Raw genomic sequence first — 26,332 nt, 5'->3', positions numbered from 1 at the left:
CGAGCAGTGCAGTGATGACAGCAGCGTGTATGCAGCAGCGAAAGGGTTAATGAAGAGACAAAGCACTAGAAATTTCAAAAATTGCATTCAAACGAATAAAAATATTAAGCATCGCACAAGGATTGAACCCATAACCTTTCACTTCATAGCCCAATACCTTATCCGTTACGCTAACGCAGCTCGTTGGAGGACTCTAACACGTCACGCAAAATACTGTCAAACACTGTTGGCATGACTATGAATTACTCATGCTTCATCGAAGTACAATAGGAAATAAACAATTACCACTGTTCTTTATCGCGAAAATCGGTTCGTGAGATTGATACAAACACCTTTCCTTGCTATCGCCTGAATTAGGAGGCTTATTGTTTGTTTGGTTTAATTAATTAATAAAATATGAAGCAATTGGTATAAAGAATGCTTTTTCCAAACTTTCAATAAAAGAAAGTCTGCTATCAAGACATTGCTTTTATTCAATTACTTTGTTTATGACTCAACGTTTCTAAAACTGAAGCCACTCGTCTGTGCTCTGCACTGCAGTCGAGCTCTGGCAACGTCGTTCTCTGTTCATTGGCTGGCTGTGTTTTGTAACGTTAGATGCGCAGAACGCACCTAAACTCGGCCGCCAACATAATTGACGCGCACTCTAGTGATGACTAAAACAGGCACACATGGCGGTGGCACTAATCCGCACGCCTCAGTTGTGCTGACACGTCACCAGAAAGCGACTGCCACTCCGTGGCTCCCTTGCCGTCCCGAGAAGCGAGAAAGAGCCGTGGGATAATCAAAAAGTGAAGATCCATAAAGCAGAATATGCGCCGGGCAGCAAGCTGTGGCGGAAATCAGCGAAGCAGGCCGATCCTGCAGTCGATGCGGAAGACGCGAAATCGAAGCAGCAGCGGTAGATAGAGTCGAATTATGCATCCGAGAGCTAAATATATCTGGGCAGCTTTTAGACAGAAAGCGCCTCGTTACGAAAAGAAAACGATCTGGGCGGCGCTGATGGTCCCGGAGGTGCGCTGCAGCCAGTACGTCCTTCACGCCTGACTGATGGCGGACAACATATGTAATTCCAGGCTATTACGTCGCTACGAGGCGAAAAAGAGAATTCTCACGGCAATGCTTGTTTGCGACACGTGTTTATACCCAGCACTGCAGCTGCAAGCCTTTGCTGCTAGTTATCTCGACACACACACACACACACACACACACACACACACACACACACACAGAGAGAGAGAGAGAGAGAGAGAGAGAGAGAGAGAGAGAGAGAGAGAGAGAGAGAGACGGACAACGAATGTTAATATCCAAGAGACATTCTTTGTATGTTTGAAAAATGGTTGCTGGAGAGCCATTGGTTTTCCGATGGAAAAAATCTCAACACGGAAAGCGTGCCAGCGTCTAGCCCTCCCCCCCCTCCTCTCTCTCTCTCTCTCTCTCTCTCTCTCTCTCTCTCGCTCTCTGGTTTAGGCCAAACTAGGTCTATCTGCAGTCTTCTCGATTACAAACTTCACACCTGATGTGGATATCCTGATTTTGTCTTTTTTCGCTGGACCCCTTTACATATTTGACGGACTGAACTGATAATTTTTTTAATCGCCTGAGATGCTCCTTTCTTTAAGCCCAACATTCTGATCTCGATAAGGTAGAAGCTGCCATAAACTTAGATTTCATTTACGTCTGTTTCCTAACCTTCCATTTGAGGGTTCAGTCCCACGTACTGTGACAGGTGTTTTATGTTTTTTATATGGACGAAATATTGGAAATTAGACATTTGCTCCGGAGTTTTAACATGGATACAAATTTTTGACCTCACTGGTTCTTAACATAAGAAAAACACTGCTATAGTTTTGGGACTCAGGACATGTAACTAATATACTGCTCTCCTCATTTTGTTTCCACTTACTTGAGTAATTACTTGATCACCAGCATGCAGATATTGACAAACTGTTAGCTTCATAGTTTGATTCCCAAAAGTGCATTATCGCCTTGCCATGTTATTTCCTATACAGATACTAAATAGCGCTGGAGACATACGGCGTACCTGTGTGATACCTTGGTTTGTGCCATTCTCTGACGATAAGCGGTTGCAAAGATTGTGAATCATTTGGACATAGTGTCTTAGGTAGCCTCTGTTCCACATTTATCCTATCTTTTTCCTGTCAACACAATCATATTCTTCACAACGCAATTCACAATTCTCCCACTACTCCACGGCAGGTGTGCCCCTATCTCCATTCTTTTGTTTGCTGCAGTCGTCTACGGCTGTGTTATCTCTGTGAACGATGCAGGTACCATGTGTACTCAGCCTCCGGATAAATTGCAACTGCTTTCTTAGTCTCTGTATCCATTTTGTACGCGACATCATCAAATACATTCGCGATTACCCATACTTTCCCCACAGCATCTTTTGATGATCGTACGTCGCGCTTAACATCGTTTCGGTAATGTCTCAAAGGACCGTTTCTGAATTTTCCTGTCATGTGGCTGGCCGCGTCAATCTTGCTTCACTTTGCTCAGCGAGGAAGGTTGTGCAGTGAGAGGGAACTCAAGCAAGGAGCAGATTTCAGATCTGAGTCGTACTGCCTTCGCGGCTTCTCTGAACTGTTTTTCTTCAGAGCTAGCATACAGCGCTCTTGGACAGCGGCACGTGACTTTCAGCTTCCTTTTGCCTACTTAGTGCCTTACGGTAAAGTGATGAGCCATTAAGAGACTGAGAGGAACGTTTGCTTGTTTGTACCTCTGTCTCGCCAGTAGCCTGCTGTCAAAGGCATTTACTAGACGAATGTACGTCCACCAGTGTTCTGTTTTGCCTTCTGCCAGTACATTTCCGTGGCTTATTTTTGACAGATAGCTAGACCGTATTTATACTCAGCGAGGCAGTCTGGCGTATCGCTTGGGCAAACAGCGATGATTCGTCACATTTCAGAGATAGCTGGTCAGCGCGTGGTGATTTTACTCTTTGGTTTGCAAACCGTAAATAAACACCGTTCTCATTGTTTAAGTGCTTCTCGAGTTCTGCTCGAAAGTTTAATCCGATGTGCCTCTTTTCAACACGAAAAGGAAACGAAACAGAGATGAGCTGCGATATAATTTCAAATGTAAGTTATAAGTTATTTTATTTTTGTAGCAAGCGTTTCCCGGATTAAATTCTGTGTTAAATGTAGATAAAATGTATATGGTTAATTTTATGGAAAGAAAAGCGACAAGCATAATTTTGGTTCTATCGGAGTTATTTCACAAACGTTATAAAACGGAAGTACTGGTGAATAAACATGTATTTTTTAACTCCGCTGACTCTACACTCGAGTAAATATCTCATTTTCAAAATATCGTAACTGAATGTTGAAAAAACAGCAGTTAACTCAAAAGATGATTTAATTTGTATGTGCATAACACGCATCGAAATACTCGTCGGAGATTTTCTATTTTGCAGTAAATTTTTGAATTACCTTGTGATTTTAGTTATTTGTACTCAAAAATGTATTCAGTGTGGAGTAAAACTTGGCCACAATGGATTGCTGACCTAGTCAAACAGCAGGACTTACATATGCTCAAAATGGGTTTGTATAATAGGGATAGAATTTTTGTCAAAATATTAAGTCTCATTAATTAAATTCATTTAAATCCAGGCATTTCGTCTTTCATAAATGAAACGCCACGACTCTGCCACGTGGCACTTTGCAACAGGATTCCACCAAAATTTGTGGATAAGACTGATGATGCATGCAGAAAAGTTTCCATAACATCAGACCCGCATTTAGGACTCTTACGCTCCTCGGTAAAAAATCCCCCCCCCCCCCCCGAACTTGAAATACATGTTTGTTAAAGATTGCCTAACAATTGGGCATATTTTTTTACCTATTTAATACTTAACTAGGCGTTGCACCTAAAACCGTACTTTAATAAAATTTTACAAATGGAAATTCACTCGGAAGGTGTTTCTTCTCTGCCTCAGTTCTTTGAGGATTCTATTAAACGTCAAGGCGCGGAACTTTCTTCAATGCCCCCCCCTCCCTCCCTCCCTCCCTCCCTCTCTCTCTCTCTCTCTCTCTCTCTCTCTCTCTCTCTCTCTCTCTCTCTCTCTCTCTCTCTCTCTAGCCCCACTTAGTTGCTTTCTGGCAGTCATTTTCTTAAATGGTTATCAAAATATCGCAAAGGAGCATCCATTGACATGCTAGGAATCACATTAGAAGTCAGTTAACCATGTGGTATGAGGAACTAAAGCGAACTGTGTTTCAGTCGTCCACGTGAAAGTATTACGAAGTGCACCTGCTACTCTGATGTTAAAAGCGCATGCGCGTCGTAAAAAGTTAACAAAGGTGTAAGTCAATCGATCATTTAAGTGTGTGAGGTTAAAAATATTACCTTCGTAAAACACGCCTGAAGAGTTGCAAAATTTGTTTTGTTTATGAACAGGGAGAAATATGCATTGATATCTTTGGTTAAGAGTTTAACAAAGGTAATGAAACAACGCTGGTGTGGACGTACATTATTTTAAGCACGTTTACATAATCATCAATCGAAAATGAAACTTGTGAAAACGCGCTCTCGTAAATTATAAAAGGAGCTAATTAACATCACTGTATGGAACTATTTCCTACTTTTGCTAATAGTATCAAGAATAAACGACACTACGTAACACTTTTGCCTGTGCGTCAATTAATATTCGCCGGTTAACGGTAGATTTAAATTTTAGGAACATATTTGGTGCCCATTGTTTTTATAAAATATTGCCTCCCCCCCCCCCCCAAAAAAAATAATGCTGCCCTAGGGAGTTGCCCAGTTTGGCCCTCCTCCCAAATACGACTCTGCAAAACGTCCACGGCATCGGGATATTGTACATTTGAAGGTTCAGACGGTTAGGTCGTACAGTACGTACTTACCAGTAGTATCGCTACGTACTGCAAATACGTACAGTAGCAGGCTGACTTCCATTATTTGTTAGGTGCAAGCGTAACGTAAGTTTCCTAGGTGTGTAACGGCGAATTCAGTGTATAAACCGAAAGACTACAGCGATAAACGTCAAAATTCGCAATCTGAGGAGGAACAGCGAGCGCGGGCCCCGCGCCGTTGGGGGGGGGGGGGGGTGACGTCAGTGTCACGTGACGCGGCTGGCCTTTTGCCTCCCGTCGAGGCTGACTCGGCAGTCAGTGCGTTAGAGGCTGGCGTGGAGTGCCGTGCGTCGCTCTCTTGCGTCTTCATGTCTCTGCGCTGTAGCCGCGGGGATCTGCTAGTCGAAAAGGTAACGGCTGGCGCTAGCTTCGCTATCGTTGTGCTCGTGTCCATCCCCGCCGCCGGTGAAAGCCGGAAGGCGTTGCTGGAATTTTACAACGCACTGTGGTCTACGGGCAGCAGCGATGAACGTCCTAGTTGCTGTAGCGTTCCAGGAGTTACGTAATATCAGGTGCCGCGGAACCGAGACCAGTCTCAATTATTTGCCGAAGGTTAATATAGCAGCGTTTGAGAGGGGGTTTCCGCAAGTCGCACACATGACGTAGCAAAGGGCTTTTGATTGTGTCGTCTTTAATTAAAATTCTTAACAAAACTTAGCACCATCTGCTGGGATAGGTCTCTCTCTCTCTCTCTCTCTCTCTCTCTCTCTCTCTCTCTGGCAGCAGCGCGCACAGCTCCGTCAGGATCGGCTCTCGCTTATCAGGTAACAGATAAGACTTCCGCGTGCACTTTGGAAACTTCCCGATGCCGCGCGGGCTTGTTTACCGCTCTCGCGCGGGATGTTCACGTGCGCGGCGGCTGATGCCGAGGTCAGCGGGTTGAATGTCCAGCTGAGCTGTTCCTTCCCCGTTACATTCCTGGCGTTCCGTGACAGCCGGGCCTTCTCATTTGTAAGCGACGCTGTGCTGGGGCTCTCCGTGCCAGGCCGCAGTGGTTAGCTTATCCTGAGGCTTTTTGTCTGCATTGAAGTCGTCAGCTTACCGATGCGCAGCGTTTATATTCCCTGTTTGCCACAATATTTATATTAAATTTGTCACAAAGAATCGATATTTTTTGCACATATTTAGGTAAGGTGCCCATGGCTTTCTGGAGGAAGCGCGCACGTCTACATCAATTCACGAGCGCGAACTCTATTTTTTCCCAGAGTCGCATTAAAAAGCGCGTACAGCTTTGTTCGTACCGGCAGCGTTTCCTTTGCGTGAGCCTTGACAGGCGTTGATACGTAAAACTTGATGTGGTCTTCCGTTCAAAAAATTACGCTCCAGTCCACGCTGCACTATATTTCTATCCAACACGATTCTGTATGACTTGGTTTATCCTGTCTACTCATGGAATCTTAAACATATTTCTGTATCACATTTCAAAAGCTTATGTTCTGTTGTCTGTAGCGTTTGTCGACGTTTCTCTTCTATATTATGCTACGCTCCATATAAATACACTTTCAATGAAGCTTTACTTGGTATGTAATCCTAAGTATTTGATACCTTCTTTTCTGCCGCGTTCAGTTATCATGCTGACCAGATGGCAGATCTCGTCCGCTACTTCCAGCATCTCATTTCTTGGGTCACTTGACGTGAACAGACTGTGCTCCATTGCCTCCACTAAAAATTTGATTCTGAAGTACTATTCTAAACTTCCTCGCATCGACGTTAACGGCTGTCTGTGCGCCATCGAAGTGGCTTTCGACCAGGCGTCCGTAGGTAGCCCTAAAGAGTGAACTTCAGCTTATCTGACGTAGTCCTGGGGTAGTTTACTTACGACAGCATTCGGTGGATTTCTCTGTGTAGTGTAGTTTTCTCGGGGTACCAGCTGTTGGGCTCGCGACTGCCACCAGTTGCGGTAATGTGGCCGCCTTACGGGAAAGACAGTTACCACTCGCCGCATACCTGACGAACCGCTGCGCCCGGCCAGTGAGCTGACAGTCGAGCCTGTCGCGTACTGTTAGGTGTGGGCAGCTGGACTAACGGGCCGCAAGTGTGGCAGAGACCTTGGCATTTGTGCGCTCATCTGTCGCTGCGGAGCCTTGAAGGCGCGGCTATCGACCGCTGCTCGCCGTGACCCCTGACCTTCCGCACCGCGGCCGCGCGTTGCGGCACCATACACGAGTACTGTGCTGTACTTTTGCCTCCCTCCCTCCCTCTCTCCTAGTTACCGAAATCTGTAAGCAGGCGAACTTAATGCAAGGCATGCGCGTGTTGCGGCTGAACCTTCAAGGGACCATTGTCAGTAAGGCGGGTGTTCTGCGATGTATTAGGTAGGTGGGTGTATCGCTTATCTAATAGCAGAGTTACGATCGTATGAGATCTCTCTGTAGGTATGCGGTAGGCTGCTTAATTTTTGAGTAGCAGCACCTGGCATGTTATTGGAGTGGCTGTGTTAGACAGAAACTGAAATAACTTTGTGTGTCTGCCGCTTCAGGATGTAATAGAACCACCGGTGTTCAGAATACACACAAACAATTCATTGTATAAGGTCAGCGTCCATCTTCACAGACAATGCTGTTACATACAGGTTAGTAAGAAACTGCAGGAAGACTTGCAGGCAATTTTCACTCTGTATTATAAGTGGCAGGTCTCTTAAATTCGGGGTAAATGCGAGGCAATGCCTTTTAAGAGAGAACACATTATTTGATTACAAGATCAGAGGTAAATGTCACGGCATTTAAACATTTAGGGATAATACTAGAAGGCGAATGGATGAAATTAACGTTTGCAAGGATTTTGAGAAGGAAGTGTCTAAAGGAAATAGCAGACATTAGAGACTTCAGCGCATGCTGCTAGAATCTTAACAGGCCAGTACAGCCCATATGCAAGAGTGGCGTGCTCGGAGAACTCCAGTGGGAATCTTACGAAAAAAGGCCCCACACGTGCGATGATAGTGCTGCTCCATAGTGTATCTCACGTGGGGATCCTGAGAACTGGCAAGTGTAGAGAGATACATCGAATTGACATATACTAAGATGGTGTTATTAGTTAATGACACATCTCAAGTTTGACTATTTGACGTACAGCGTGTCACAGTACTGAGTGGCGAGAATAAATTTTTGTAACGGTTTCAAGTAATGTTACTATACTGCACCTTTCATTTGGAGATCAGATCCTGTGTAGAGGCACACAGGAATCACATGTTTCTGATGCAGTTTACTATGGCTGTAGGAACCTGATTGGTTGAATATTAAGATAAAGATATTTGATGTGTTAATTCAGTAGTACAGAGATGGAGCTTCCACAGTGCAGTTGTTTACACACGTGACAGTAAGTTCAGAGTTGACTTTTCTTCTTTACAGAGAGTGGCGACTGCAAACCCAGGAGCCATGCCCCCAGTGAGTGTGTCAGTGGCAGTACCGGTGGCAGTCGGGGGTGGCGGAGGCGGTGGTGGCAGGGTGCCCCTACAGGAGCCTCCGGCTGCAGCCTCACCGCCACAAGGGCAGGGCAATGCCGCCCCCACCGTCAAGCGCACACCCAATGATTTCATCTTTGGCAAGGCAATTGGCGAGGGTAGCTTCTCGACCGTCTACCTCGCCAAGGATATCCACACCGGCAACGAATATGCCAGTAAGTGAAACTGAAATTACTCCTCTTCGTATCTTCTGTACTGCAGAGTTTTGAGCAACTGATAGAAATTCCGTAATGTTTTCGGAAATAGGCTTTTAAGGAATCCGTGGCTGTTACATAGAAGAATTGGTAATCTCTTTTTGTATTGGTCAGTAAAATTTTCATTAATAAATTGCCTTGTATTTATGTAATCTGGTTCATAGTACTATGTATTTTATTTCCACTTATTGCTGTTCTTTCACCAAAGATTAGGTGATAGGTTAACCAAAAATGTGTAATGTATGATGATCAGTTAATAAAAAAAAATTGGCAGGCAAGAGGTTTCAGTAGAAACTCTATAGGCCTATCTTAGATATGTATGTTAGTCAGTAGTTTGTTAATACAGAACATTATTGGGAAACATTCTGAGAAACTGCTCTATTAGTCATATTCTATTTTCACAAAAGTTTTTGTTACAGAAATAGTTTAATGTTCTGTATTACTCTTGTACTACATCCCCCCCCCCCCCCCCCCCAAAAAAAAAAAAAATCTCAATCCTAGAAGCTCATTTCTTGTTCCTTATGTCATGTTGTGTTGTTCAATAAATGGAAAAAAAGGTGACAGTTATTTTCATCTGTTACAGTAAAAGTTTGCGAGAAGCGTCACATAATCCGTGAGAAGAAGACGGAGTATGTTCAGCGAGAGAAGGAAGTGCTTCACATCTTGAGCTGCAACAAGAAGACCTCTGCTCCATTTTTCACCAAATTGTACTGCACCTTCCAGGATGTGGAACGGCTCTGTATCCTTTCTATTATCATAGAAAACTAACTTATAGGATTGGGTTGCTTTAAGTCAGTGTTGTAATGATAAACTCAGTTCAAAATTATAACCAGTGTTTGCTTTAAATTCACTGTCGTCATGTAAGAAACAAGTGTCTGTTCCCTCACTGTGTGTAACTCTAGTGAAGTTTCTCAAAACTTGTTTTCTACTTTCATTGTTCACACACAGTGCTGTATTTCCTTGACTATGTTATTTAGATTTTGTGCTAACATATGCGAAGAATGGTGAATTGCTGCCGCATATAAACAAAGTTGGTTCATTCGATATTGCGTGCACGAGATTCTACGCTGCTGAAATTTTGCATGCTTTGGAACACCTGCACAGTTTGGGCATTATCCACAGAGACCTAAAGCCAGAAAACATTCTTCTGGATGAAAGAATGCATATCCTCATTGCAGATTTTGGCTCTGCCAAGATTGTTAATCGGAAGGAAGTGGAAGGTAAGTTTCAGGAATTTCTTACTTGCAGTCAAAAGGACGAGTCGCATATGATGCAACACTCATTTTATTTCATGAAGAGTTAGTTATCAAAAATAGGGTTTTTCAGTAAATGTTCTATCCAAATGGGCACATAATTCTAAAGTCAGTATTCTCAGTTCTTAGTGGAGCAACTGGTATATACTTTAACATACAAAACCTGTCGGAAAGTTCAGCTCCATTATTTACTGCTAGTTAATGTTCATATTTCGTAAAAGTATCTGACATGTGCTCAAACTAAGAAGCAAAGGGGCCAGAATCTTCTAATGCAGTGTACACATCAATCTTCTTGCTGTATATAGTGGTGCAGCCTGGCACAAAAGTGCCATCTGAGACTCTTCATCCCGGAATAACAAACGCAGGTCACCTTGCTCCTCCAGTCTCAGCACACTCCTCAGATTATTTTGTGAAAAATTATTGCTTCAACCTTCTTGTTTTTGCGAAGAGCTTTCAAATCATGAATAAAAAAAAATTGTTGCCATAAGAGACTATGCTTACTAAAGCATTGCAGTAATAAGCCAATAGATTTGATTGCGCTACAAATAAGTATGCGCTTCAGGATCATATACCAAAAACATTTCAGTATTTTGAACTGTTCAGGAGATGATAGTTGTTACATCATATAACTCCCTATGCATGTTAAGTTGTGAACACTTACAAGAAGTCAGGAGCTTGCATAATGCTTGTGCCCGATTAGCCATTCCCAGAGCAAACAGTTTCCAGAATTTTGAGGAAAGGCTAGTTTGTTTATGGTAGTAGTTTGAACTCGTAGCTGTTGAGTATGGAAGTTTGTGACGAGTTTTTGTCATTGTCATGTATTAAAGTATTACTCATCTGCCTGTTTGTTCACACAAAGTTTATTGGAGTTTTCTTTGATGACTTATGTTCTCCTTCCATGCGTAACTCGCGAGCAGTCTTCTCTCTCTCACTTCGTTATGGCATCATTTCTCTCCCTTCTTGTATTCAGAATTTTCTCAACAACATTATATACATTAAACTCATTGCAAACACCTTTCGTACATATTAGATCACTTATTACAAAATCATTTGCCTTCCCTGATAATCTTGCTGTATTTGTATTTTCATCTCAATTTGTTTACTCTAATTTTTGTTTAACAGACCAAAACAAGGATAACCCTAACTTCCGTCGCCGCAACAGTTTTGTGGGCACAGCGCAGTATGTCTCACCTGAGCTGTTGACTGACAAGTCGGCCTCCTACAGTTCGGATCTGTGGGCCCTCGGTTGCATCATATACCAGATGGTGGCTGGACTCCCGCCGTTCCGATCAATGTAAGTTCTCTCAGTGGACACACACCCTTGTATCAAATTTTTTTACCATTTAGTGATTTTACATGCAGTTCATATTGTCACATGTGATTAGGTGAATAACAGTAAGTGCAAGAAAATTATAAAAATAGGTTCACTGCTTTAAATATTGTTTGTTCAGTTCGTGTAAAAATTTTAATGGTTTCTCTCACTCTTTTAGAATTGTTAAGCAGAGCAAAATCCTTTACTTTCATCAAAACCCTTGCAGGTAGTTTCCTCAACAAAGACAAGGAAATTATACACTGGCAACATAGTGTCATATTGAATTATTTGAAGTAATCCTTATATTATTCAAGTGGACATAGTCCTGCAATGCTCCTGATAGTCTTCTTTCAAAATTTACATACTAATTTTGACCTTACAGAATTACCCCAATGGTTTAAATATTACATAACATCACTGATGGGTAGCTGCATGGAATTTGCTACAGACATATCCTCAGCTTGTACAGTAGATCATATGTACAATTCTACCATATGATTTTCTCCTGTGGGTACCCTAGCTAAGTTTTTAGTCTGTGTATAATACTGCTGGTTTTATAACCATGCCTGGAAGCATACAGATTCACTCTCTCATTTTCACCTTCATTTTTCTGTAATGTATCTGAAGTCTAGTTGTATATCTGTTAATTGCTACCACAGTACTTGTACACATTTTCAAGATCGGTATCACATTTGCTGGTTTCATCGTAATATAGCACTGTCACGGAATCTGATGAGGTAAAAGTAAAATCTGTTGTATATGCTCTGTATAACTTGATACAGTGACCCTTAGGAATATTTATATTTAATAACTGTTTCCGAGTGTTAAAGCTAGACTAACATTGGCATGTAGCACTCTCCCATACTCTGTTTCCTTACAAGAATGTTACCAGGAACTACAGCATGTTTCCTTTACTTAACCAGTGAACTCATACTGACGAGTTTTACTTCTATTCCAGGAGCGAGCACCTTATATTCCAGAAGATCGTGAAGCTGGAGTATGTGTTCCCAGACGGTTTCAGTGCTCCAGGCAGAGACCTGGTAGAGAAGCTACTGGTTCTTGATCCTGTGCAACGGTTAGGGGCTCGTGACAGGCCAGAGGACGGGCACGGGTACCCTTCATTGAGAGCACATCCGTTCTTCAAGGGAATTTCTTTTGAATCGCTGTATCTGCAGACACCTCCGCAAATCTACCCCTACCTGCCGGGAACGTCAGAGCACGAGGAAATGCGGAGCCACTACAGAGTGAGTGTTTTGCTGTGTGTCTGTATCTGTGAAAGTTACGGGAAACCGCTATAGTAACTAGTAAACAACGTAAAATGTAGATTCCATTCTATTTGGAAGATTTGAAACCCTTAGCTTGAGATATAGCACATATCAGAATTCTATCCTTTAAATGGAGAACTGAATTGAAAAGACGATGTATGTTGGAGGTCTTGGTCGATAAGTATTATAAGGTATAGGGCAATTGTTAATAGGCCAGTATAGAAAACTTGTCATCTGATGCTTTCTTATATAATAGTGAGTTGCAGACAAATTCTATTCTGTTTATCTTGGTTAGTAACTAATACTTTCAGGATTACTAGCTTTCCTAGTAACCACTGATTAGTGTCAAAAGTGTGGAAGTAACTGAAGTTGAAAACTAAAGATATTAACCACTGCACAGAATCTTTGGGCACGACAAGGCAGGAAGTGTGATAGTACTCGTTAATTACGTATCAAATACACTACTGCAGTGTGTGGCATTCATGTACAATACTGTTGTGTCATAGGACTATATAGTGGAAACAAGTTTAAAGGGTGCAAATCACTATGTAAATAGTGGCTATTGTATGAGGGGCACAAGTCGGTGCCAATATTGCTTGGGCTTCAATTGCTAATACTGTATACACGTTGATAAAGATTTATTGTTTCTTACATTAGGGGAGATAGGTTTCTATATATTAAGCAGGCCCATGCTAATCTAATGACGTTGTAAGCATTCAGTTGCATTTTTTCACGATGTGTGTGGGACCAGAACACTACAGATCAAGCACACATCACACAGGTTGTATGAATATTGCATGAAAAATCGTGGAAAATGTAGCAGAGGAAAAGAGTGTACACAGACACAAATTATCAAGAAAATATGCATTCCAAAACAGTACTTAAAACCACTAACAACTGTAGGTCTACACAGAACACATGTGAACGTAATTCTTAGAGGAAGAGACATTCTGATACGAGGAAGAGTATTTTAATTACAAATGTATTTTAACTGAAAAGCACCCGACAATTAATTTGTGTGAGATTTCCATTTATAGCAATTGTTTGCTGAGAGAACGTTTTCTCTGTGCAGGTGCCAGACCACTTGGAGCCCGGGCTGGACGATCGGCAGCTGACGCGGCTTCTCGGCCTCGACCTGAGTGGCGCGGTGGAGCCCGTGGCGGAGAGCCCTGCGGAAGACGGGAGAGAGTCGCAGACCGAGCAGGAGGGCCGGCCGCAGGACGTGCCTGCGGTGCGCCAGCAGCAGCAGCAGCGGAAGCGCGCTGTCACGGACCTGTCCCCGGCGGAGGTGCGCCGCCGCACGGACCTGCAGGCGAAGGAGAGCAAGTGGCACAATCTGGTCCAGGGGAACCTCATCCTCAAGCAGGGGCTCGTCGATAAGAGGAAGGTGAGCATTGCATCGGGCATAACTTTTGAAACTTTTATCTGAACCTCCACCCTTATATCACTACCTGTTTTGCTCTTATCCTCTTGCCCATGTTCTTCTTCTTACTGACCTTAGTACCACATCATAATTTAGGTATATCTCCATTTTTTACTGGAGGGTCTCTGTTTAAAACCCAAGTTGTTTTTATTATTTTGACAGAAACTTAAAATCCTGAGTGTACCCAAGCAACTTGAGAATAGACCTCCGAAAAATAAATCCCCACTTCCACTTGTTTTCAGTCATGATAGTTAAGTGTGTGTTCACTTGAGAGCATCCAGTACTACATTCGTATCCCGGCTGTCGTGTTTCGGTCAAGGTGGCTGCCACTAGACATCATCTCTACTTTGTGCAGCTTTGGTTACTCGATAACAAAAGGTGTGCTTTCGGCATCTCCCCTGCATCATTGGTTTGACTGTACTATAAAAAAAATGACATTGAATTTAGTGACTTTCTAGGAGATTTATGTTCACGGGAAACTTTTGTGTAGTACATGGTTAAACTTCACAACTACACAGAAATTAAAATTGATTTCAAGTTTCAGGATATTTTAATCAGTCCGGTGGATGAATATACTCAGGATTTTATTATTGACGATTTTCAAAATTTTGTAACTCATTATTTTGAGCTTTAAAAGGTATCTTTAGATGTCCAAATGTAATACAGTTCATTATAGAATATTTTTCATTAATAATACTTCTTGGGACGACATAAAAAGATCAATATGTTCATCTACATTTACACTCCGCAAGCCACCCAACGGTATGTGGCGGAGGGCACTTTATGTGCCACTGTCATTACCTCCCTTTCCTGTTCCAGTCGCGTATGTTTCGCGGGAAGAACGACTGCTGGAAAGCCTCCGTGCGCGCTCAAATCTCTAATTTTACATTCGTGATCTCCTTGGGAGGTATAAGTAGGGGGAAGCAATATATTAGATACCTCATATGTTAAGGGGTTGCTGGACTAATTGGACTCTTGTAGGTGCTGAATCTTACTCCTGTTATTTTTGAATGCGTACCTGAGTGTGTGCAGCCACATAGCAGACTTGATTACTTTCATGTTTCGTAACATGGAGGGAGTTCAAAGAAATGTGACATTAAAATGTGGAATTTTACACAGGGAAGCATTCACATGTGTGAAAAAAAATCAGCAATGAACATCTACAATGCAAGATGCAGTTTTACCTCAAAGGCTGAACTGAACTGAGCAGACGCCAAATTGGAATAAAACTTTCGATCCTGCAGTACCATATTTGGTAATATGTATTAGAAATTGTGAACTATGAAAGCATCGTGTTTGTGTATTAGAAATTGTGAACTATGAAAGCATCGTGTTTGGAGACACCAGTTAATGGATACAAGGGTCATTCAATAAAAAACCAAATTTTTTTTAAATAATCTATTACATGAATGGAATGCTACACCTACACCAGCACTGTACAAGCTTCACTGTTCCACGTATGAAGAATTATTAGGCGTGTGTGCATAACCAGTTATATGCACTGCTGACTGGATGGCGTCATCAGTGAACCTTGAGTCGCTGGGAGCTTCTTTCAGTGGGTTAAAAGTGTGAAAACTGAAGGTGCCAGGTCTGGGGGATATGGGGGTGGGGCAAAGAAGACTTTTGGGTCTTATTGCACACACATGCACCTTCCTTTCATTTCTAATGTCAAATGTGCTGGAATCCTCCTTGCTGACATTTTATTGAATGTCAGAAAGTTGCGAATAATATGACGGGCTGATCCGAAAGTAATATTCTTCACTTGGTAATATTGCACAATATCTTACACCGGTTTTCCCCATATCAACTTCTCATCTCTTGCAATGTTGTTCTCCATGATGGCACAAACAGAGCATCCTTGGCGTGGTGAAACTTCAGTGTGTGTTACACCCCTTTTGGACTAACTGAACACTCTTAACATTTGTTGCCATATTATACTGCCATCTCTCAGTGAGTTTAGATAGGTTTTAGCAGCCCTTCAGCTAATGGAAATCTATTGACACTGCACTGCTCCACGTTGGTGCAAATCTGGAAGGGTGCTGCCATCTTGCTTCACTGATTCCCGGCATCCCATTTGAGCTAGGTGCACCAGCCCTGTCAGATAGTTTCTACAACACCACCAAAAACAAAAAAGACAGACTTTGTGAAAATTTTTGTATTTTTTATACAACTTTTCTGGTTATTTATTGAATGGACCTTGGACAAACATTAAGCTACTGCTAAGGTGTATGTTGGAACCTCATAGGTTTTTCACTCAGCTGATGTCTGTGTGCACTAATAGTGTAGAAATGCAAATGATATTCGATGGACTTCGTAGCCATGATGGCAGTAAACTGCTGATCACACTTCTCTGGTGTAGACTTGTCTAGTTGGTATTGTGCTACCTTCATAATAGTGGGAACAGTAATCAGACAGATTACTACTTGCACATCAATTTAATTCCTCAGAAATTTTTGAAACTTTGATAGAAAAGCAGTGATACCTTGGTTGAAGGAAATGGAGTATTTTTGGAGATCTCCTGCCAAACTTTGAATCCATTAATACTTATGAAGTTACAACAGTTACACGATGCATATCCATTTTCAGAAACAAAACTGAATTGTTTACACCAGATTCAGCTGCCAAGTGCTTCTGTTGAGTTGGGATTGCAGATCACGTTCTGAGAGACGACAATTTGAGTGAATGACATTAAGTATGACCTGTTTAGCATAAAATGTTTGCCAGGTGCTGACTGCTCTGATTCCATTTGTGCCTGCTGTTAACAGGGGCTGTTCGCGCGGAGGCGGATGTTGCTGCTGACTCTCGGACCTCACTTGTACTATGTGGACCCAGTCAACATGGTCCTAAGGGGTGAAATTCCCTGGAGTCCTGAGCTGAGGGTTGAACCAAAGAATTTCAAGATATTTTTTGTACATACGGTAAGTAATATCAATATCATGGCAAGCCGATTGATCCTTGTCACAGTTCTAAGATTTTGCAAAATGAATTACTGGCAAATCAAGTCAGCATTTATGCAATGAATTGGACAAAGGTTGATTTTAATGTAAGAAGATTGCCACTGTAGCACCTACTTCCCACACAAACATTGTTTGCTATGTCATTTTTTTTCTCTTACAGCCGAACAGAACCTACTACCTGGAAGATCCAGAAGGCTATGCCCTGGAGTGGTGTAAGGCCATAGAGGACGTTCGGATACACACGTATGGTCTACAATCGTAGAAGATTAGTGTAGTGACTTGGAGTGCAATCCGAAGGCTACAAAGACTCAACTTCGGGTTGTATACCCTAGGCAAATTTCATTTGTGATCTTTAAACTGATTTTTAACTCTTGTTGGAAGTGTTAAATGGTTACATAAGAGTTTAAACAGATGAAAAACTATTTAAAGTGTTAGTGTACGAACACAGTGGAGATTCCTTCAACGTGAGACTTTTTTAAGTGACTTTGGAGACTGCAGTTGACTGAGCAGCGTTAATTTTTCAGTGCGAATGAATACATGTGTGTGTGTGTGTGATAGTAGTAAGACTCGTTTTGTTTTTTTTATTTATATGTTTTCCTTAGTAGTGATTGGAGAGAATGCAGAGGATGACCATTTTGTATGTATTGCTGTAGCATATGTGTTAATTTATTTACATTTTACAGTTAGCTGAACTGCAATAACTAAAGAGGGCCTTCACAGTCTGTCACATGTTTTTATAATGTTTGTGATCTCTCTTCACTTTCACTATTTATGCTCGTTTACTTTTGTGACACAGTTTTGTGTTAGACACTGAATAATACATTGTGGCAGAAGCCACCAACTGTCAGTATTACTCTACTGTATGTTATTCGAGTGAAGAACTTTTTTGTTTATTACTTCCTAACTCAATTAAGGTTGTATATCTAGTTTTGTGCTGTCAGTATACTGTCATGTAAACAACTTAATTTATAAATACAGTGTATTCAAATTTAGCTTCTTATCTTTCTTTTCCAGTGGAAATAAAACCCTTGAACCCTATCCTAAACTCATTTCATTAATTGACACATACTGACAATCATTAAATATTTGCATACATGAATCTAATTAAAGTTGAACAGTCATGGGAAGCAACAAAGAAAAAGTGAGGTGTTAATCACCTGATTGTGACGGAATTTCTTGACCTCTATACAGGACTGAACTGAGGGCCTCAAGTACCAGAATCCACTGCTTTACCCACTAGACCAACATGCCCAGTCATAATTGTACTCAAAAGGGATTTCAGTGATGACAACAAAACAAAATTTCACTAAAGCAATTGTAATGAGAAGGTATAGCTACTGACTACTTTGTTTCAGGAGGCAAACATGCACCAAGAACATTTCAGACTGATATTATCCTAATGGTGCGTATATGAAGTGCTATTTTGACACAGAAGAAAGAAGAGTGATCAATACATGAATGACTGTGTTGAGTTTTGGACCTCACACTTCCTAGCAACCATTAAAAATCGGTTCACAATTACTTCCAACATTAATGACATACTAACTCCCATTCTGAATTGCTCTCCCACTCAGTAGCTTGCATCTTACAATAGAAAAAATTGTGGTGGGATGCACAAATATTTACGAAACATTGAAATCATAGTCTACTGAATTATTTATAACAAAATATACCTGAAAATTGAATATTTGGGTGCACATTCGTACAGAAGTTTCTCATAAAGGCCAACATTTTTTTATAGTCTGTATTCTTGATTCAACTAAATTTTGTAGATATTCAAATGTGACCGAATAAGATCCTTCAAAACCATTGGGCAATATTTTGACAATATTGAGTTTCAAAGCATTTGGAGTTTTGGAAATGTCAGATAAAAAACAAATTTGAATGTATCACTAATTTATCAGGAATGCTACAAGCATACTAAAATGTCCAGTCTGCTGTGTTTAAAGCTGCTCTTCAGAACTCATTTGCCACATTAAAATTTAGGCTAGGCCATCACATGTGTCTTAATCTCTTACCATATTTTCCTTTCAATTATGTGCATAACTTCCACCTTTCTTCTCTTGCGTTTTATTTTGCTGTTTGTCTTCATCTTATTCGTTTGTAGTGTTCAGCCTTGATATTTGACTTTTCCCTGTTAGATATCAACAACATGGCATTGTAACAGCTGTTACAGTATGTAGATTCTTTGTTACAGTACCTCTTGTCTCTTCTTATCCAACCGAGCGAGGTGGCGCAGTAGTTAGACACTGGACTCTCTTTCGGGAGGACGACGGTCCAATCCCGCGTCCAGCCATCCTGATTTAGGTTTTCCGTTAATTCCCTAAATCGCTCCAGGCAAATGCCGGGATGGTTCCTTTCAAAGGGCACGGCCGACTTCCTTTCCCGTCCTTCCCTAATCCGATGAGACCGATGACCTCGCTGTCTGGTCTCCTTCCCCAAACAACCCAATCTTCTTATCCAGGGTTGCTTCATTTGTGCCTCCTCCTTATTCTTATCTCTCTAGATTGTGGTTGTTCCTGTTTAAGGCATAAGTGGTGTATGACTTGTGAGAAGCTGCTTAGGAAATGTAAGAACCATCTTTCAGGGCTGAATTATAAATGTTCTTGGAGATAATGCACTTAAACATGTTCAAGTAGGAGTTGCAAAACTAGTCATTCTTCTTATTGTCAGTCTGTGAATGGAACAGGAAGAAATCCTGTGTGGCAAAACACAAAATATCTTTGGTGCACACTTCATTGGTTTTCTGAGAGTAGATGTAGATGTAGAGGTGAATAATCATAGTACATGGAGTCCAGTTTTGTTCTTCTATATAAAACTTTATTCCTGCTTATATCTCTTTCATTGCTATTACCACAAACATCACTGCAGCAAAAATTGCCATGTTTGATTGTAATACATCGTGAGAGTTCTTATTCTTTGCTCATTAAACATCTAAAGTATCAAAGGTTTCAGTTAGTGAACTGTGTAGAATGTGGAAGTGCATTTGCTGCTCATTTGCTGTGGGTGCAAGGAGAATGTAACTACCTCCTGACAACAGGAACACATACTTTTCCAGAAATGCATATGATCATTGCACTGTTGATGACTACTGTGAGAAATTAAATAATAAAAATTATAAGTGAACAAGTTCTGGAAGACCATCCTCAGCATTTCCAAGTGAAATTCATGTCAAACTATAGGGACAGCACCACATGGAGAAATTGTGGGGACAGTAAAAATGGAAAATTTAAACCCAAAGTATGACCTTTGAGAGCCAGATTATTGAGTTTGGAGGAAGAACGAAGAACAAAAAAGATGCTAGTAAGCAGAAGCTGCTGTTCAAGTAGGTGTAAAAAGCCTCGCTAATAATTTGTCTCTCACGCTGCACCAGCAAGCTGTGGTGCAAGGTTGCGATGAAAGTGTGATGTGATGAGGAGGACATTTGATTAGGTAAGTAAAGAGTAAATAGTTACTAGTTCGCAGAACTAACCGATATACAACTTGTGACAAAGTTCGGTGAATGAAGTCAGAACAGTCAATTGGGCAATACTCGCGACTCGTAACACTGCACCCGCGTAGCAACCGGTGTTGACAACCTTCCCCCTCCGTAATTCAGTTGAACATTGTGTGTGTGTGTGTGTGTGTGTGTGTGTGTGTGTGTGTGTGTGTGTGTGTGTGTGTGTCCTGTTGGATGAAGTGCTTGTTTAGTGCATTGGTTCTGAACTGAGAACAGGACAATGAATGAGCAAAGGATCAGTTTAAAGTTTTGTTTTAAGCTTTGCAAGACACCGAAAGAAACACACGCAATGCTGGTACATGTTTATGGGAATCAAGCACTGTCCTTGAAGTGTGAAGTGTGTGTGAGTGGCTAGCCCGTTTTCGAGGAAGCTGGGAAAGTATTTGACAATCCTTGTAGCGGATGACTGGTGACCAGTAACTGACGAAAACATTGAGAAAGTAAGGGCATTAATCATGAACAACTGCCGATTAACTGTGCACATGATAGCAGATAAACTGCAGATGGACTGTGAATCTGTGCAACAAATCCTTACCCAGGAGTTAGGGAAGAGGAAAAACATGTTGTTTTGTGCCACATCAGTTGACTGATCAGAAGCTGGTACGTTTAGAGGCTTCATAAGATTTTTTTTGAAACAGTGGATGTGATACCCAACCTCTTGAATTTTTTTGTCACCGAGGATGAAACCTGTTGCCTATGGTATAACTGTGAAATGAAATGAAACGAAACGGCAAAGCATGGAATGGCGTTCTCCAACATAAGCTCTTCCGAAAAAGGTCAGAACCGGAAAATCACGTGTCAAAACCATGCTGGTCACCTTCTCCGATAGTCAAGGCATTATCCATAAGTAATTTATACCTGAGGGAATGACGTTGAACGCTGTACAGTGCGAGGTGCATTCAAGTCCTAAGGCCTCCGAATTTTTTTCTAATTAACTACTCACCCGAAATCGATGAAACTGGTGTTGCTTCTCGACATAATTGCCCTGCAGACGTACACATTTTTCACAACGCTGACGCCATGATTCCATGGCAGTGGCGAAGGCTTCTTTAGGAGTCTGTTTTGACCACTAGAAAATCGCTGAGGCAATAGCAGCACGGCTGGTGAATGTGCGGCCACGGAGAGTGTCTTTCATTGTTGGAAAAAGCCAAAAGTCACTAGGAGCCAGGATAGGTGAGTAGGGAGCATGAAGAATCACTTCAAAGTTATCACGAAGAAACTTGCTTAACGTTAGCTCGATGTGCGGGTGCGTTGTCTTGGTGAAACAGCACACGCACAGCCCTTCCCGGACGTTTTTGTTGCAGTGCAGGAAGGAATTTGTTCTTCAAAACATTTTCGTAGGATGCACCTGTTACCGTAGTGCCCTTTGGAACGCAATGGGTAAGGATTACGCCCTCGCTGTCACAGAACATGGACACCATCTTTTTTTCAGCACTGGCAGTCACCCGAAATTTTTTTGGTGGCGGTGAATCTGTGTGCTTCCATTGAGGTGACTGGCACTGTGTTTCTGGATTGAAAAATGGCATCCACATCTCATCCATTGTCACAACCGCCGAAAAGAAAGTCCCATTCGTGCTGTCGTTGCGCGTCAACATTGCTTGGCAACATGCCACACAGGCAGCCATGTGGTTGTCCGTCAGCATTCGTGGCACCCACCTGGATGACACTTTCCGCATTTTCAGGTCGTCGTGCAGGATTGTGTGCACAGAACCCACAGAAATGCCAACTCTGGAGGCGATCTGTTCAGTCATTTGGCGATCCCCGAAAACAATTCTCTCCACTTTCTCGATCATCTCGTCAGACCGGCTTGTGCGAGCCCGAGGTTGTTTCGGTTTGTTGTCACACGATGTTCTGCCTTCATTAAACTGTCGCACCCACAAACGCACTTTCGACACATCCATAACTCCATCACCACATGTCTCCTCCAATTGTCGATGAATTTCAATTGGTTTCACACCACGCAAATTGAGAAAACGAATGATTGCACGATGTTCAATTAAGGAAAACGTCACCATTTTAAGTATTTTAAACAGTTCCCATTCTCGCCGCTGGCGGTAAAATTCCATCTGCCGTACAGTGCTGCCATCTCTGGGACGTATTGACAATGAACGCGGCCTCATTTTAAAACGATGCACATGTTTCTATCTCTTTCCAGTCCAGAGAAAAAAAATCGGAGGCCTTAGAACTTGAATGCACCTCGTACGTTGAAGTTTTGACCCATTCCATGCAATCTCTACACAGGATATGATCCCAGTATGCACAACAACGTCCCTGGTTTCTTGTTCACGACAACGCTTGCCTACACACAGCCAATATCGTCAAACAGTTCCTGGCAAAAAAGAGGGTGGAGCAACTTGAACATCCACCATACTTGCTGGATCTTAATCCTCCAGACTACTTCCTGTTCCCCTGACTCACTCCCTTTGAAAGGGAAAGAGATTTGACTATATTCCTGATATCCAATGAAATGTGATGTGGCTTTTGATCATCATCCCAAAGGAAGACTTCGTGCAAAGTTTCCAAGACATGTATCACAGAGCTGAGCGGTGCTTAGTTACGGGAGATTACTATTTCAAAGGACAGTAAGGTAACTGTAGTTTGTAGTTCATCTACATTAATGTTACAGGACTAATAATCTAGCTTTGTCAGTGGTTGTATATATTAGTTTTATGGAACTCGACTTAATTCTCGGTAAAGAGCAGTTCTGCTTTCAAGAGGTATGGTGTCGAATGTGTTCTGGAAAACTACAAACCTGGAATCAGTTTGAAATCCCTTGTCGATAGCACTCAACACTGTGCGTGACCATAGAGCTAGTTGTGTTTCACAAGAATAATGTTTCCTAAATCCATGTTGACTGTGTGTCAATACACCGTTCTCTACGAGGTAAATCATAAACTTCGATCACCATGTGAGTTCTGAGATCCTGCGCCATATTGATGTTAATGATATGGCCCTGTGATTTAGTGAATTGCTCCTACTGCCTTTCTTGAATATTGGTGTGACCCGTACAATTTTCCTGTCTTTGGCTACAGGTTTTTCATTGAGTGAGTGGTTCATGGTTGCCAGGGATTTTGGAAATTGGGGAATGTCAGAGAATTTCAGACATCAGGGAAATTCGAAGAAAACACAGGAAAAAATCTCGTTTGTATCAGTAGATGAAATGGTTTGTTTACCGAAGTGTCGTGCATCGTCGCTGTCTGGGTGCAGCTGAGTAGGTGCACCGCATCCGTACTCTCTCATTACTACTGCTTCTCCCATTCCTACCATTCCCCTCAGCTTGCAGTCAATGCTGCCACCACTTCTTGCATCTAGCCTAACTGCTGCCAACGAGACACAATGCGGCATAAGAGATGGTGGTCAAGTATGCACGAGTGTTGTGTGTGTGTGTGTGTGTGTGTGTGTGTGTGTGCGTGCGTGCGTGCGTGCGTGCGCACTCTGATTTTCTGACAAAAGCTGTGGCTGAAAATTTGGTTGTGAGAGTGTGATTGTTTCTTCTACGTGTTTGTGGCTCAGCAATCATCTTTATGGTGAGTTGCTACCTATCCTCATTATTATTGATTCTCAGAGTATTTGAACAAGTTAACTGTTGCTTGGATTGATCACCACGGTCCCATTTCATCAACATGTTGTCTGTGGTTCATGAATAGCTGGCCACACGAGTGGTTTTCTGTGACATGCCAAAACTGCAGGCCAATTCTACAGGTATCTGTAATGGATCAGGCCTGCCGATCTGAAGCCATTCAGTTCCCACTAATATGCAGGTCCTGCCCATTAGATTAGTCTCGCCAATCTGCCTTCAGGCCGTGTCTGTTGGTGTGTGGCGTAATGCAGCCTATTTTAATGGGTTATCCATGGATCCAGGACTGCGTACTCCTCAGAAGGCCAGAGGCCATGGGCAATGGATTTCAGGATTTGCGATTGTCTCCCTGCAAGTATGTTGTACAGAGTGGCATTGTATTTATTCTAGTACATTTTGGCACCGAAATAGTAGTTTATATGTTAGAAGGTATGGACAATAAGAAGAAAATTGTGTCAGTTGCTGGCAGTTTGTACACTGTGTACAAATATATTTCTCGAAAAAGAAATCATAAAATACCTGAAAATTAATAGATATAACACAGTGGGTAATAACTGACAATAGCGAACATAGTAGAACCAACATTTTATTGGCAGTCACCTACCGTATTGGTTTACATAATTCTTCCCCACCTTATACACTTCTTTCAAGAAGCCTAATTTTTTCTGAGGTTATTTCTGAAACCAGTGAAGGTATTTTAAATCTGTTCTGCGACTCCAAGGAAATGTGAGTTTTTGTCATCAAATGTGTTTCGTTTTATTGAAATAAAATAACATTAGTAGTCTTAATGAAATGCATACAGGGTGCTACAAAAAAGTATGGCCAAACTTTCAGGAAACATTCCTCAGACACAAAGAAAGAAAATATGTTATGTGGACATGTGTCCGGAAATGCTTACTTTCCATGTTAGAGCTCATTTTATTACTTCTCCTCAAATCACATTAATCATGGAATGGAAACACACAGCAACAGAACGTACCAGCGTGACTTCAAACACTTTGTTACAGGAAATGTTCAAAATGTCCTCCGTTAGCGAGGATACATGCGTCCACCCTTCGTCGCATGGAATCCCTGATGCGCTGATGCAGCCCTGGAGAATGGCGTATTGTATCACAGCCGTCCACAATACGAGCACAAAAAGTCTCTACATTTGGTACCGGGGTTGCATAGACAAGAGCTTTCAAATGCCCCCATAAATGAAAGTCAAGAGGGTTGAGGTCAGGAGAGTGTGGAGGCCATGGAATTGGTCCGCCTCTACCAATCCATCGGCCACCAAATCTGTTGATTAGATTAGATTAGATTAGATTAATACTAGTTCCATGGATCATGAATACGATATTTCGTAATGATGTGGAACGAGTTGAATTTTCCAATAAATTACATAATTAGGTTAATTTAACAACATACTTAAGTTAATATAACAACTTTATTTTTTTGTGTGTTTTTTATTTTTATTTATTTATTTTTTATTTTTTGTATTTTTTTTAATAATTTTTTTTTCTTAATTTATATCTAAAAATTCCTCTATGGAGTAGAAGGAGTTGTCATTCAGAAATTCTTTTAATTTCTTCTTAAATACTTGTTGGTTATCTGTCAGACTTTTGATACTATTTGGTAAGTGACCAAAGACTTTAGTGCCAGTATAATTCACCCCTTTCTGTGCCAAAGATTTAATCTTGAATAGTGAAGATCGTCCTTTCTCCTAGTATTGTAGTTATGCACACTGCTATTACTTTTGAATTGGGTTTGGTTGTTAATAACAAATTTCATAAGAGAGTATATATACTGAGAAGCTACTGTGAATATCCCTAGATCCTTAAATAAATGTCTGCAGGATGATCTTGGGTGGACTCCAGCTATTATTCTGATTACACGCTTTTGTGCAATAAATACTTTATTCCTCAGTGATGAATTACCCCAAAATATGATGCCATATGAAAGCAATGAGTGAAAATAGGCGTAGTAAGCTAATTTACTAAGATGTTTATCACCAAAATTTGCAATGACCCTTATTGCATAAGTAGCTGAACTCAAACGTTTCAGCAGATCATCAATGTGTTTCTTCCAATTTAATCTCTCATCAATGGACATACCTAAAAATTTGGAATATTCTACCTTAGCTATATGCTTTTGATTAAGGTCTATATTTATTAATGGCGTCATACCATTCACTGTACGGAACTGTATGTACTGTGTCTTATCAAAATTCAGTGAGAGTCCGTTTACAAGGAACCACTTAGTAATTTTCTGAAAGACAGTATTGACAATTTCATCAGATAATTCTTGTTTCTCAGGTGTGATTACTATACTTGTATCATCAGCAAAGAGAACTAACTTTGCCTCTTCATGAATATAGAATGGCAAGTCATTAATATATAATAAGAACAACGAAGGACCCAAGACTGACCCTTGTGGAACCCCATTCTTGATAGTTCCCCAGTTTGAGGAATGTGCTGATCTTTGCATGTTACGAGAACTACTTATTTCAACTTTCTGC

The 26,332-nt window shown here is 41.4% G+C and overlaps 1 protein-coding gene across 4 annotated transcripts in view; it reads left to right on the top strand.

Moving 5' to 3' along the window:
* The window catches only part of LOC126175150 (3-phosphoinositide-dependent protein kinase 1), a 426,259-nt gene extending 408,508 nt beyond the window's left edge, over nucleotides 1-17,751 (top strand). For 2 of the 4 annotated variants that reach the window (XM_049921714.1, XM_049921712.1), the window contains 8 exons: nucleotides 8,243-8,510; nucleotides 9,133-9,288; nucleotides 9,527-9,769; nucleotides 10,925-11,096; nucleotides 12,073-12,358; nucleotides 13,452-13,766; nucleotides 16,568-16,720; nucleotides 16,920-17,751. In XM_049921714.1, the coding sequence (XP_049777671.1) occupies nucleotides 8,243-8,510; nucleotides 9,133-9,288; nucleotides 9,527-9,769; nucleotides 10,925-11,096; nucleotides 12,073-12,358; nucleotides 13,452-13,766; nucleotides 16,568-16,720; nucleotides 16,920-17,021 (1,695 nt within the window). In that variant the 3' untranslated portion in view covers nucleotides 17,022-17,751. Of the gene's footprint in view, nucleotides 1-5,158; nucleotides 5,246-7,091; nucleotides 7,211-8,242; nucleotides 8,511-9,132; nucleotides 9,289-9,526; nucleotides 9,770-10,924; nucleotides 11,097-12,072; nucleotides 12,359-13,451; nucleotides 13,767-16,567; nucleotides 16,721-16,919 lie in introns of those variants that run through there. The other 2 variants (XM_049921713.1, XM_049921715.1) reach the window with 2 other exon arrangements.
* Nucleotides 17,752-26,332: the final 8,581 nt, after the last annotated feature.

The sequence above is a fragment of the Schistocerca cancellata genome, chromosome 3 (genome assembly GCF_023864275.1).
Source record: "Schistocerca cancellata isolate TAMUIC-IGC-003103 chromosome 3, iqSchCanc2.1, whole genome shotgun sequence".
NCBI lineage: Eukaryota > Metazoa > Arthropoda > Insecta > Orthoptera > Acrididae > Schistocerca > Schistocerca cancellata.
The sequence above is the reverse complement of the archived record's forward strand: the minus strand, read 5'-3'. Positions and strand labels throughout refer to the sequence as shown.